The sequence below is a fragment of the Amaranthus tricolor genome, chromosome 1 (genome assembly GCF_026212465.1).
Source record: "Amaranthus tricolor cultivar Red isolate AtriRed21 chromosome 1, ASM2621246v1, whole genome shotgun sequence".
Classification (NCBI taxonomy): domain Eukaryota; kingdom Viridiplantae; phylum Streptophyta; class Magnoliopsida; order Caryophyllales; family Amaranthaceae; genus Amaranthus; species Amaranthus tricolor.
The window spans coordinates 13,503,827-13,517,803 of record NC_080047.1 but is presented as its reverse complement, the minus strand read 5'-3'; the positions used below and the strand labels follow the sequence as shown (position 1 = coordinate 13,517,803).

Here is a 13,977-nt window from a genome sequence, read left to right as displayed (position 1 = left end):
TCTAATTCAAGCTTTAAAATGACAACTTTAAAATTATAGAGCTGAACATATGAGTGGTCGCATATATGCGGCCGTCTCACACCCTCCTACTCATGGAGTCAATGGCGAATCAAAGCAATGGGCTTCTGGAAACAAAGTAGTAATATTAATTATCCCCAGTCCACTCACAAACTACATCAAAAGATGAAACAAGATTACAACTACGAGTACTGAAGCTGGGCTTATATTTTAAAGGATGAATTTGTATTTGATACAACTGGGATTAACCTCTAAATATGTAAAAAACTTCTGCTCAACATTATGATTAGATTTGTAATTGCTAAACCGCGACAAATTTACAATAAACAGGGAAACTACGTACATCTCTAACCTTACATATTACATTTGATCAACATTCTCTTAAACTACTCATCACTACTATATTCAGTTGATGCGGATTCAGAAGTGTCATCTTGATCATCATCTCCGTTCCCCACGATCTCATCATCGGAATCAGCATTCAAATATCCTCCCACATCTAAATCACCTTGTTCATATTCACCTCCATCGACGTCCATGTCATCTTCATCAACATCATCTGCCACTTCATCACCATCATCATCATCTCCAACTTCATCGTTATCGTTATCGTCATCTTCTTCATCACCATCATTATAATGACTATGAGTTGTTGGCCTGCCATTATAAACAGCAGCATAGTCGTCAATGGCCATGTCGTCGTACTCATCCCCTGAAGCCTGCCCATGCTCATCATCGACATAGTCGGACCTCTCTGAGTTGCTATCATCGTTAACATCAACCTCGTCCGCCATCATCTGTCTACTATCCTCACCGTTCCATTCATCTCGTCCAGAAAATCCAGGAGGAGATTTATCGAAGATAATTGGCTCGGGTAAACTTCGTACGCCAACACTTGCTGTTGCTGCTGGTGCCACCTTCTTGACAGATTTCTGCCTTTTCCTGACAGAACGACGACCACGCTTCCGCCCACCTTTGCCACGACTACTGCGGCCTTTCCATCCTCCCAGCCCATCACCAAGTCTCTCATTGGAGGCTACACTTCTGCTACTAGGTTCGCCAACTCGAGAACCAACAACCCTCCTTTGGGATTTTCCACCACGGGTTCTCCCCCGACCCCCACGGCCATTACTACCACGTATGGAAACTAAGCCAAGATCACTCCCCCTGTCATTCCACGCATCTTCCTGTTGATCCACAGCAGCAAGCTCATCCTCTGGGACATTTCTCACAACAGTGTACTTGGAATGAAGTTTCTATTGTACAAAGACAAATTAAAATAAGTGTACTTTCATAAGTATCATAATAGTTGTAGTAAATAAAACTTTCAATTACAGCGCTAGATAAAAGGTTAGCTAGTATTACTGGAGGCAGAAAACAATGATCCAGCACGAGTAAGAGGCCCCCATATTCAAGAAAAATACAGCAGAAGAGACAACTAAAAAAACAAGAAAATTTTCTATACTTTGCGGTCAAAAAATTCATCAGCTTTGTCTGTATCAAAGTACCAAATAGTATACGAAAAGACCAATTAATAAGATAACACTTACCAGAAAGTGCCTAGGCTCTGAATCTTTTTCTTTCTGATCTGGCAGGTATGAAATAGCCGAATCAAGTTCCATTAGCCGTAACGCCACAGCCGATGTTGTTTGGGGTATCCATGGAAGCATGGTTATAGAACCAAAAGTGGAGACATCATTGACAATGTACCCGTCAACATTACCAGAGGCCAATAATTCACCGGTAGTCTCAAAATGCGATGACAAGAAATCCCTCTTTATCGCTCCTTCTAGTAGTGTCAGCACCTGAACATATACAAAAGTCAAAACCTAGTTGACAGACCAGTCTAACATAATTCGCTTTGAATTTGGGATTCGCTCAAATTTGTCCGAGAATAGCCCAAAACCGACCATAATTCACTTTTTCGATTTGCAATTCGCGAGTAGATTAGCGAATCATGTGACACTGTGACAGACATTAAACAATGTAGTAGAAAACAGGCAAGGTTGGAAGAAAATATATCGGAAATAGCAGGCTACAATAAAAGTCCACATAGCTCCGAAAGACTGAATTGACGTCAATAAGCAAAAAAAAAAAAAAAAAAAAAAAAAAAAAAAAAAAACTCGAGAACGTGAGAAGGCACTTAAAAACCTGAAGAAGGTCTTCTGCCGAAGATGACATATATAGCTTCATTCCCCAAGATTTGCGATAATCATCTGACCAAAAAGGTTGAAGGGCTTCAGAAGGGACAGAAACCTATTGAAAAAAGAGGAGAAAGAAAGAGATTAGCAATATTACAGATGAGACAGCTGTTTATTATACACGCCGCAGGAAGATTAAAAACAGCACCTCAACTTGAGCTAAGAGAGCCTTGAGCAATCTTATCCTTGGAGGAGGATATTCGAGACTCTGGAGGCTTCCTTTAATCCCTTCACACTGCACGACATGCTCGGAGAAATTAAAACTCTTGTCATATGCGGTGTAGGTTTTATGGCAGGACGAGCAGTGATTATCTTCAAAAAAGTAGAGATCACGACAAGAATCACATCTGCTGATCAGCTCCGTACATCTCTTCTTCCCAAACTTAGCGGAGCATAAAGCAGAAGAGAAGAAGCATTCCTTCCACATCCAATCTTCAAAACTTTTGTACCTTCTCAAGGAATTCTTTGTTTCAACACTGTTTCTGCCACTCTCTATCTTAAAAGATGATGAAGGTTCGGACATCTCAGAGTTTGAAGCACAGATAGTACTACTAGGGCTATCTACACCACCACTGCTTTCACGATTAAATGGTACTTCAGAAGCTTCAGCTTTGACGGAAAACCCGTTCTGTTTATCGATGGTAGTATCGAATCCTTTCCTTCTAACAGACTCCTTATAAAGAAGTTCAACTTTCCGCAACAATGCATGCAAATGACATTCCCTCACCCCACGTACATCCAGCGAAGCCAAGAGAGCGTCAAAACCCTGCAAAGAATTGGGAAAAAATGAAAAATTTATCGTATTATATCAATATTAGAAGGGAACAATCACATCTTGTATAAGTATAGTAGTAAACAGGAGGGCGAGAAAAACGGGGAACTGGAAAAGAGTTAAACCTCTTCAGAATCAATTAGCCTCCAGCCACCATTATGCAATTCCACAAATAACCTGCCAGCACCAGGATCGTTACAAGAAGCGGATGCAATAAATTGCCAGTATCTGTTTCTTCGGCGATCTTGACCAAGAGGCAATGACCTATAAACATACATTTCCTCAGCTTTATGTCCAATATAGGACTTCAATTGAGCACGACACCGCTCCGCAGCATATACAGACTGCTGCGAAGCAACATTGTCTGAACCCAAAACAAAATTCAGCGTTGTTGAATTCTTCTCCGAGGAAGCTGCATTTAAATTATTGTCAATATGAGCATCAAAGAAGGACTTTTGCTGCATCATTGTTTCATTATTACTTTTATCAAATGAAAGCATTGGACTATGCCCAGTATCAGCTGCAGATGCCATCATGTTTGATTCTGATTTGTTAGGGACAAATGTTGCGTAAGGCGTCTTCATCAGAAACTCCTCTTTCAACCGGCGCTTGTCCAGTTGAGCTTCAGCCCACATTTGCTTTTTTAGCGCAGTTGCTGCTTCCAAACGCTCCTATAAATATTTTCTGGATCAGAACATAGCATACGATTTTATAGTAAAAACAGTCGTTAAATTTTCATGAAAAGTCTACAACAGCAGAGAAAAATACCCACGACCAAACCCAAACATATGACTAGAAAAACTAACCTCTAGAGCAACTCTAACTGTGTTACCCTCAGTAGCCACATCAATAAGGGCAACTAGAGCATTAAGGCGCTCTTCGACGCTTAGATTTGAGTATTCCCCTTCCATAAGTCCCTGAACCCAAGGTTCACCGGGACAACTTTCATCTACATCAGTGTCTTCATGATCAGTATTATTCGCCTCTTGGCAAATTCCTCCAACATCAATGGATTCCTCTACAAAACATCCATTGTTGTCCATCTCCTTAAAGCTTTCCAAATGAGCTGAAGACAAAACATCACCAGCATTTACAAGTCCATTGGAAGTTTTATCAACACGGGAATGTAAATCGCTTCCATTGTCTGACCCAATTCTTGGCACACAACTATTCATGTCATAAGAAAGATTTGCTTCTTTGTTTGGTGTTAGCTCAGCGGTCAAATCATCGATCTCGGGATCTTCAGCTGTATCACTTTCTGATTCATCATCTTTCTCAACCTCATAAGCTTCAACATCATCAGCCCCCATCCCATCAACATCTGCCTCAACTTCATCAGCAAACCCAATTTTAAATACCCGAATCTTTTCCCTGGCAGAAGATAGAATGGCTTCTGCATCAACAGGATCCTTCCTGTAGGGTGAACGCACACAATATGTTGAAGGCGCAGTCCTTTCGAAAAGCTTTGTGTCTCTAGATAAAGCTGCAGCAATTGATGCTTCAGGAGTCTTGCTTGTGGTTAGGTCACGAAGGCCGGATTTCTGACAAAAAAAGTCCTACAATTATTAGAATTCTGCATAGACTAAATCAATTGCTAGCCTGCTTGTATAGTAAGTATATGCTTCACCTGTATCCTATCAGCAACTTCCAATATATTTAAACCATCGCTTCCCTCAAGAGACAAAACATGAAAAGCGGCGAATTTGACCGTGCCAGGGGTCAGTCTGTGCCTTGACCTGCGTGGATTAGAGTAACCCCTCTCTCGCATAATAGCAACAGCCTTTTCAACTGCTGCGCCATTACGTAAATTAGATACAACATCAATACCGTCATTTCCCTGAAACATTTAAAATAAACGGATATTATAAGTAGCAAGCAGATAATCAAGCAAATTTAACAAGTTTTTTTTAAAAAAATAAGAAAGATAATGCCTCAGCGAAAATCCAACATGTAACTTTCAAAATAACGTAGGTCCTAGAGCATAAAATTCCAAATTAAAGTAACCGTTTATTTAGGAGAAATTAGTACCAAGGATAAAAAAACTGGGACGAAACCAAGCCTTTCACAAGGTGCAGAAGAAACATGTTTGCAATAAAGCTAAGCAGAAACAAGTCAAATGGCTACTCCCTCCATCCCATTGAATTTGCATCATTTTCCATTTTGGTCCGTCCCACTCAATTTGCATCATTTCTATTTTTGGACAATAGCCCACCACTTTCTTTTAATCTCATCCATACACTTTAACTCTCTTTTAATTTCATACACACAATAGCCCACCACTTTCTTTTAATCTCATCCATACACTTTAACTCTCTTTTAATTTCATACACACAATTCATTCTCTCTCTTTATTTATTACCACTTTCTTAAAAATAACCCATTTCCTCTTTGATGCAAATCAAAGAGGACAGAGTGGTAGTTGTTAAAAGTCCTAACGTTTCTTAGGTCAAAAGCTTTTGTGTATGAGTTAAGGTAGCGACAAACAACCTACATTAATTTCAGGATAGTAAAGTGAGAGGCAAAGAGCAATGCCGTACTTCCTCCATTCCTTTCGAGTGCGCCGGATTGAGCCCACAAATTAAGGAAAGCGGAGAAAGACAGCACTGGTATTTGGTACTGAAGTGTCCATGTGATTGGAGGAAAGAAAATGGTGCCGTGTAAGTGGGGAATGAAAAAATGTAAGAAAACTAGTCAGACACACCCAAAAAACCTAGATGATGCATTAATTTGAAAATCGTTCAAAAACGAATATGATAAAAGACATGACATGCTAATGCTAAGAATATGTTTTTTGCAATGCAATCGTACCTCATTCTCCTCCCGAGAAAATCCTTGCTCAACATTTCTTTTTTTCAGTTTTGGCCCGAAACCTGCAGCTAGAGCAAACTGTCGTAGAACTTCTGGCCATGTCAATGGGCTTAAGTTGCACTGCCAGCTGCGTATATCAAAACCCCATGCATACGCCTGATAAAACAAATATATAAGCTTTTGATCCACCAATATTTTCTTCATATTTTTCATAGTGCATGAGCAGCAAGTAAAGAGAACATACGCCTTCAACTATCTGAGGATGTCCACCAACAGGATTAGCCACACTGTTTAGGTTTACACCCAGTCCAATAGAAGGTGTTCTAGCAACATCTTCGATATCCTTGATGACAGTTCTCAGAAGAGCTACATGAATTTCTCCCAATAACCGAGGATCCTGGGTAAAAGGAAAAAACATAAAATTAGCAAAAACTGCCATCTTGAGCTTGATAACTATTGTCCAATACAGACATCAGCATTTTCAAGTTCGTGAACTTACATAATCATGAAAAGCTTGCATAAACTCATCAAGAGTGAACGGCCACAATCCAAGAACATCGGTAAATGTAATCAGAAATCTCCAAACCTGATATCAAGAATAATGATTTAACAAAAAATACAACCATAGAGAGATCATAAACACCCATCACATTACATATCGAAGGGGAACTATAAACATAATGGGCAAAACTTCACAAGAGAAGCAACAGTATACAATGAAAAAAAAAAGACCTAGTTTCCTGGAGAATGCACCATAAGAGGTCATTGAAACTAGACCAAAGGGAGCTGAATACTTCCCAATATCAATTGCAGTTAAGTTCTTATCGATAGAAAACTGCACAAACCGATCAAAATCTACCCTTATATTCTTAGCTCAATGAGAAAATAGCAATAAAATGCCTCTAAAAGAACATAATCTGCAAATACAGCTGCTCAAATTCAACCCTTGACCAGGTTAGCTGTGAGGCATAAAATGCAGCAGAGAACTAATTCAGATGATAATGAGAGTATAGTATACAAAGTCTTAGTCAAGAAACAGTAAAATTAGCAGAGATCACATCCAATGGGGATCATTTAAAAGGGCCTAAAGGGGCTTGGCCCTCTTGACAGTCATTTTATAAAACCAAATACTGTCTAATTTGTATAAATATATATGAATTAATGGTTAAGAATATAATTTTTAAACAAGTTGTGAGTGCGAACCTTGTCCTCCTAAATTTTTGGTTTGGATAATAAGTTTGGCCCCCTCTAACTTTCGGCACAAGATCCGCCACTATTTAAGTTTAAGAATACATGCACACACAGAACCACATTGACACACTGAAACAATCTAATGTAAATTCTGGAAAGCAGGGACATAGATTATCATAGATTACAAGACTGACTACAGTTTCTGACTAATGTAAATTCCAGCAAAGAATATGGAAGGATAGGTGCCACACCATTAAAAGATTTCCCACATTTTCTTCAGAACCCAACCATGGTCGTGTTGCAAACGGCTTCTTCAGCTGCACAGACGTTGGAGGGAACCGCCGAAGCATATCTAATAAACAAATGTTAAGTTGTGCGCTTTAGTCACTGATGCATTACAGATAAGCTAACACTAGAGCAATATAACTCATAATACAAATAAAAATAGTTACTAAAATAAATACACAACATTTCCATTCAGGCTTGTCAAGCCTTTTCTAGGGAACATATTAGAACTTCAGCAATTCAAAATCCACAAGAAAATTCTGCTCAAGGTGCTTAAATATTTCAAAACATACAAATAAAGCCAATAGTGAGAGCTGAATTGATTGTATCCACAAGTTGCTTCAAAATGTGATTTTGGTCATTCAAACACCTTTATAATATAATGGTGACTTCCTGACAGTGATATTGGTGATATTTTGCACTGTAATGACTAATTCAATGAAAACTATAGTTGGTTTTTCCTTCAGTTCTTTTCTTTGATTTAAAATCAGCTACGGGGGAAAACTGAATCAAATACTACAGCTTTAGGTTGGTTTTTCACCAGCTCAGTTGTGGGCTTAAGAAAAATGGCTGACAATTCCAAAAGGAATAAACAGTTGATACCGAGTACTATATCAGAAAATTGGAAATATCGACATTTTCCATTCCAAACCGAGAACATCATTTCCCCCTTCAGTCTATTGATATGTTATAATTCAAATGAATTTCAACTCTTAACAATACAAAAGTGAACATATTCATGGTCAGTTACGTTTGCACAATATATCAGTCTAACCAGCTGAATCATAGTAGCTACCTCTAAAAGAATCAAGATTTTGCAAAGTTTCACTGTCAAGTGACAAGATGGATGTCAAACTTTTTCTTGATGCAGCTATCTCCATTAGCTCCAATCTCTCATCTTCGATAAGCTCTGTCGATTCTTTGGCAAGTCTTTTGGCAACAGCTCGATCATTAGCAGCTTTCTGTCTAGCTGCTTCTCTCTCTCTCCGTACTTCTTCCTTTTGCTTCATTTTCTCAGCCTACATTGGCATGGGATATTATGATTAGAATCCTCAAACCGAATCATTAGAAAATGTGATGAACAATAATTTGATACTAACTCTGATAGACTCTTTCAACAAAAATTTCTCCCTACGTTCCATCTCACGTCTTTGCTCCCGCTGATATCGTTCCTCTTCCCGCTGCTTTTCACGCAATAACCTCTCCTCCTCTTTCCTTCGCTCCCGATCTTGGCGCTCCATTTCCTTTCTCATTTGTTCTTCTCTCTTCGAATACATGCATTGGATTAGTCACAAATACAAACAATGCAAACATAATAAATGAAAAGCAACAAGTTTTGAACTTTAAATATAATTAAAAAATAGAAGCTAAAATACCTTCCTCCTCAGAATATCTTGCCTCTCTAACTCTTTCCGCATTTTTTTCTCATGAGCTTCAATTTCTTTGGCTATTCTTGCTTCTTCACTCTAAAATGCAAAGGCACCAAAACATATCCATCAATTGCTAACAAATCATAGCTTTACTAATGCAGCAAAACCCACATACACACGCACTCCACATGAACTTGGCCCAATGGTTAACACCCATGATAAAAATCTACAAATGCACTTCTAGCTAAATTGGACACTTTCAGAAAAAAAATTGGTCAATACCTTGCGCTTCCTCTCCAGTCTTCCAGCGTCCTCTTCTTGGGTGGCACGCCTCTCAGATGGCACAAGTGCACTAGCCATTCCTGAGATTGGATGTGTACTTAATGATGATTCCATGCCCACATTCACATAGGGAGATTTTCTCGTCATGGCTTCATAGTCCCCTGAAGTAGACGACATATGATTACTCACATTTCCCTGATGAGACATCAGGTTCAAACTAGGAAGCTGATTTTGGACACCATACGCCACAGGCACTTCGTCATAACCATGCATATTTGAGCGACCACTCGATAAAGGAGGCGTCTTGGTTCCAGGACCATCAGAAGGTGAACCATAGTAGAGAGATTGCGAAACTCTTTCATAAGACTCACTTCTTACAGTTGGCTGCTCAGGAAGAAACTGATACTCATGTAATGCTCTACTAGGACCCTGCTAAAAAGCAAAGTGTAAAAAGCTTTACATCACCAGCTCAGATGATAACCATTTAGAGATTATGTTTATTGAGAAAAAAAAGAACTCCCTTCAACAATTGAATAAATCATAATAATTGTGTCAGCTGCAATTCAATGAACCAAACATACCGCGTACCACGTGTTCTCATCACTCTGATTATTATCTGATAATTAGATTCTATGTTGCAATTTCACTTATTACATCCCTTACCAGCTAAACTACCTAATGAATTCTTAATAGCAACGACATAAAACCACTAATTTTCATAACTCTGATATATCATCAATCCAAGGAATCGATCATGACCATGCCTAGGCTCTTTATAAGACACCTTGTTACACTACTTCTCTCAAATGAGTTAAAGTTAAAAATGGACTAAAACCACATAATCAAATACTACACGAACAAAAAATTAGTTTTTGCACCTCACGCTTGGCCGTATCACACTTGGCCCTAAGGCTCATCATACAACACCTTGTTACACTACTTCTCTCAAATGAGTTTCAGTTAGAAACAGACATTAGAACCACAACCACAGAATCCAATCCAACACATACAAAATTAAAGCTTTGACACCACACACTTGGCCGACTCATACTTGACCGTTTCACACTTGGTCATCCTAAGTAGCGGAAGCAAAAGGATTTTTCTTGATTTGTTTTCTCATCAAATACCAATCTCAAAAATAAACACAAACAAGTACGCAAACAGATACTTCATGAACTACATAGCCTCCCCCCGCCCCCTCTTCCCAAAAATAAAAGGAAAGTTCAGCATAATTGGCTAAATGAGTTAAAGCAAACCTTGGTAGATTTAGCATCAGAAAGTTCGTACACAGAAACCTCATACGTTCTTCCTGCTGTTTTTTGTGGTGCCAGCGATGCTGCTACAAACACAAAATAAAAACTTAGCAAGGTTCCCTTACAAAAAAAAACATTATAGAAAAGAAGCCAAAGTAAAATATTCATTCAACAAAGCCAAAATCAACGGAAGCACTAAGAATTTTAGTATGTTAAAGATACAGATTTTTATTCCTTCTCCGAAACAAATTTTGGGGAAAACTGACATTTCAATCAGCAGAAAAAAAAAATGTCCGTTCTCTGAAGCAAATTTCAAGAAAAGAACAGATGCTACACCTAATAAAATTTGGAAATATATATATCACACATTAAATTTCTAAAACCTGGATGAATTTCAGCCTTAACTTAATCAGCTTTGTTGCGATACGATACTTAATTAGTATAGTTCTCTTTTGCTAACACTTAACAGACGAAAACTACTTACTAATGGTCAAGTTGTTAAATGGTTCCAAAATTATCATGATATGTGATAAACCACATCATTAGATTATCAAACAATTCCCACTAACAAAATGTGAAAGAATAGAGAAGCACAAACAATTTGAACAGAAGAAGTTGTGTGCTTTTCCAATTTTATAATGAAACAAAGACAGTAAAAACATCTTAACAACGGCTACTGGCTAGTATTGATTTCAAGTGTACAGCGCCTAGTCGGCTTGTCCAATGTGGATCATCATTATTTGCTCATTACACTAATCAGCTACTAGCTATTTGCTTCTACAGATTGTTGACATATAAACTTAAGTACAAAAGCAAAATTCTTTTGGCTTAAAGAAGATAACAAATCTCAAATACACCAAAATTAAGAACCGGATATACAACTAAAATGAGGCTCACCAATGGGAGCACCAAAAGCACCAGGAGGCAAAGGATCAAACTCCATCCCAAGTGCAGGGCCATCCTCCCTAAGTGGCTCCCCAAGCTGTGCTTCAACAAATGCAATGGCCCTTAGTTCAGATACTGATTGAGGAGCCTCATAGTACCTCCCATGCCCACTAATTCTAGGCACAGCAACACCAGGTCGGCCCACGTAAGCACGACGTGGGTCCATATGGCCATAAGGGCTGGACCCTGATCCAGACCCGGAACCATGCTCAATCCCCAACTCACTACCCAGCATATCATCCTTGGGCACCACAGGAGGGGGTGGAAGTGGAGGAGTTCCGGATGCAGCAACCGTAACTGTGGCGGTAACAGACGGTAAAAGCTCCCCCTTCCTTGACCTCTTTCCTGAACTTCCTCCACCTCCTCCTCCTGATGATGATTGTGGTTTCCTATCCTTCAACCTCCTATGGCAAAACCACATCTGTAATTGCCGATCAGATAACCCTAATTGAGCTGAAAGTTCTGCCCTTAAAGCTTCTGAAGGGTATGATGCAACTGAAAAAATAAACAATACCACAATCAACTCAAATCAACAACAATGTCAAAGAATTAATCCCAAAACGCTATGGTGGGCTGCATGAATAAGAATTAAATTACCACAATCAAATCAAATCAAACAACAGAATTAGAACTAATCAAAATCAAAAGATAAGAAAAAAGAACATACTCTGATAAGTTTTCTCAAGAGCTTCAAGTTGAGAAGGGGTTTTCATCTTTCTCTTAGTTTTAGGCTCCCCACTCCCACCAGTACCACCTCCACCTCCACCACCATCACCACCACTTTCAGGAGGTTTCTTTTCCCCATCAGAATTTCCACCTTCCATCATAAAATCCCCAACAACCCTTTCAAAACCAAAACCCTAAAAATCAATCAAAAATCAGATCTTGGATTATCAAATCACAAACCCAGAAACCCAGAAATTAAAAACCAGTACATAACCAATTGGGTATTCAAAAACCATCAAAACAAACAAGAAAATCAAAAGATGGGTGTTTTACTAAGAACACAAAAGAAAGAAAAAAGAGAGAGAAATTGCCAAATTCATCAATCAATGAAACCCTCTTTTCTATCCTTGTTTCTCTCTCTATAAATCCATGTATCTAAAAAAGTAGTCTCTCTCTAGAAATTGATGTAATCCAAGAATAAAAGAAGGGATTGCTTGTACAAGAGTATGCATTGGGTAAGATTTGGGGAATAACAATAATAAAGAATAATGATAGCAACCAAAAAAAAACAAGTAAATTTAATTTTAGTTTTAGAAATAGAAGAATTAAAGCAAGAAGATTGACTGTATTGGTAGTATAAGTATTCTTCAACATATTTACTATCAGAAGACTTTTGTTGTTTTTGTTGGATAAAAGAATAATAAAGAGGAAGAAAATAGTTGTACTTGTAGTAGTAGGAATTGTAGTAATAATAATTAAATTTTAAAAAGAAGAGATTGTTTTTGTTTTTGTGGGAATTCATTAAAGCAGCTACTATGAACAAACCAACGAACACTCTTTCTCTCTCTACAATTCCTTTCAATATTTCCATATCACTCTTTCTCTCTCTTCCTAAAGTTTTTTTCCTTTTTCTGCAGTTTTTTATAATTTTCTTATGCTTTGCAAATTCCAATATATTATATCTAAGAAATTAAATTAGATTATTGTTTTATGGATTTTGTCTCACTTAGACCACATATTATTTTTTTGTATTGGATATGATCTTCACTTAATTTTTCGTCATTCAGCTAATCTAAATTTAAGGAAAACTAAAAATAGATAATATTCCGTAAAAAAAAAAATGATAATTTTGGAAGATTAAAAACGAAATAATTTTAGGGATTAAAGTTTTTATTATTAGGATAAAGCTTTTGGATTTGTTTATAATATTCACAATTTTTATGAAATTTTTATAGTACTTTTGGCTTCTTTTATCTTCGTGTATATTTCTCATTTAAATACTTCCTCAATTCTTTCGTTTCATTATAGAGTATTTGTTTTATTCATTTTTTTATGCAGTATAATTTTTAATTTGATTATTTATATAATGAATTATGGGTAAAAAAATTATAAAATTTAATATCATGAAAATATGCGATTAGTTGATTTAATTAGACAATTTAAATAAAATTCTACTTGATTATATTTTTTTCTTACATATTAACTATAATATATAAATAAATTCAAATGATGAATAATACTGATAACCGCGATATAACATTTACCACATTTATGTTTTTGGATAATCCTATGTGAAAATTTTGGAAATTCAACTAATTTATTCTTACTTTCACGATGAGACTTTTGGAATTTGATGTTGCAAGTTATAAGATTTTTGTATTCCTTCTATACCGACTCATAGTCATAGGTAAAAAACACACAAGTTCTACTCGCGCGTACACTTTACCTGCATTATTTAGTGTGTATATGCTTTGCTTTTTTATTTGGGGGGGATTAACGAACACTAGACCACATTTTTTTCTTTTTTTTCAACATTATCCTTCTCAAATAAAACTTTAGATAAAACCTTTTACTTACACAATCAAGGCATCGCCAATGCAAAAGCAATATTAATGAATTTTCATACATATTTAAAACCTAAATCTTTAAACTGCGTAAATATTTTCAAATTCATAAATTTTATATGAGAGGACTTCACCGTGAGGCATGTTTCATACTTGAGTTAAATAACTTAATAAAAAAAACTTTTAGCTTATGGGTTTTTTTATTTGAGATCGTCTCACCGTGAGACCATGATGAATTGTTTCAAATTTTACAGAAAATTGTAAAACATCATGATTAGTATTTTTCTACCAAGGTAAAAACCGCACCCTTCACGCCTTTATAGCTAAAATAAAAAACAACTG

General features: G+C 37.1%; 1 protein-coding gene across 4 annotated transcripts; it reads right to left on the bottom strand.

Moving 5' to 3' along the window:
* Nucleotides 1–207: 207 nt before the first annotated feature.
* On the bottom strand, nt 208–12,702 carry LOC130815094 (homeobox-DDT domain protein RLT2). 4 transcript variants are annotated; one of them, XM_057681447.1, is made up of 18 exons: nt 11,793–12,702; nt 11,078–11,620; nt 10,184–10,266; nt 8,928–9,359; nt 8,652–8,741; nt 8,376–8,540; nt 8,072–8,294; nt 7,242–7,342; nt 6,299–6,385; nt 6,044–6,196; nt 5,800–5,955; nt 4,619–4,828; nt 3,798–4,532; nt 3,117–3,662; nt 2,368–2,985; nt 2,170–2,274; nt 1,569–1,823; nt 208–1,274 (listed from the first exon to the last, which is right to left on the bottom strand). In XM_057681447.1, the coding sequence occupies exons 1-18, from the start codon at nt 11,950–11,952 to the stop codon at nt 405–407; spliced, it is 5,532 nt and encodes a 1,843-aa protein (XP_057537430.1). In that variant the 5' UTR covers nt 11,953–12,702; the 3' UTR covers nt 208–404. The 4 variants fall into 4 exon arrangements, with proteins under 4 accessions (XP_057537430.1, XP_057537442.1, XP_057537451.1 ...); XM_057681459.1 differs by having other exon boundaries at nt 10,184–10,263; XM_057681468.1 differs by having other exon boundaries at nt 8,928–9,356; nt 10,184–10,263.
* Nucleotides 12,703–13,977: the final 1,275 nt, after the last annotated feature.

Coding starts and splice junctions, on each gene's coding strand:
- LOC130815094 (XM_057681447.1), bottom strand. CDS start 11,952: ATGATGGAAGGTGGAAATTCTGATGGGGAAAAGAAACCTCCTGAAAGT. Junction 4,829..5,799: donor TTTCTCGGGAGGAGAATGAG/GTACGATTGCAT, acceptor TAAATGTTTCAG/GGAAATGACGGTATTGATGT. Junction 2,986..3,116: donor GGCTAATTGATTCTGAAGAG/GTTTAACTCTTT, acceptor AATTCTTTGCAG/GGTTTTGACGCTCTCTTGGC.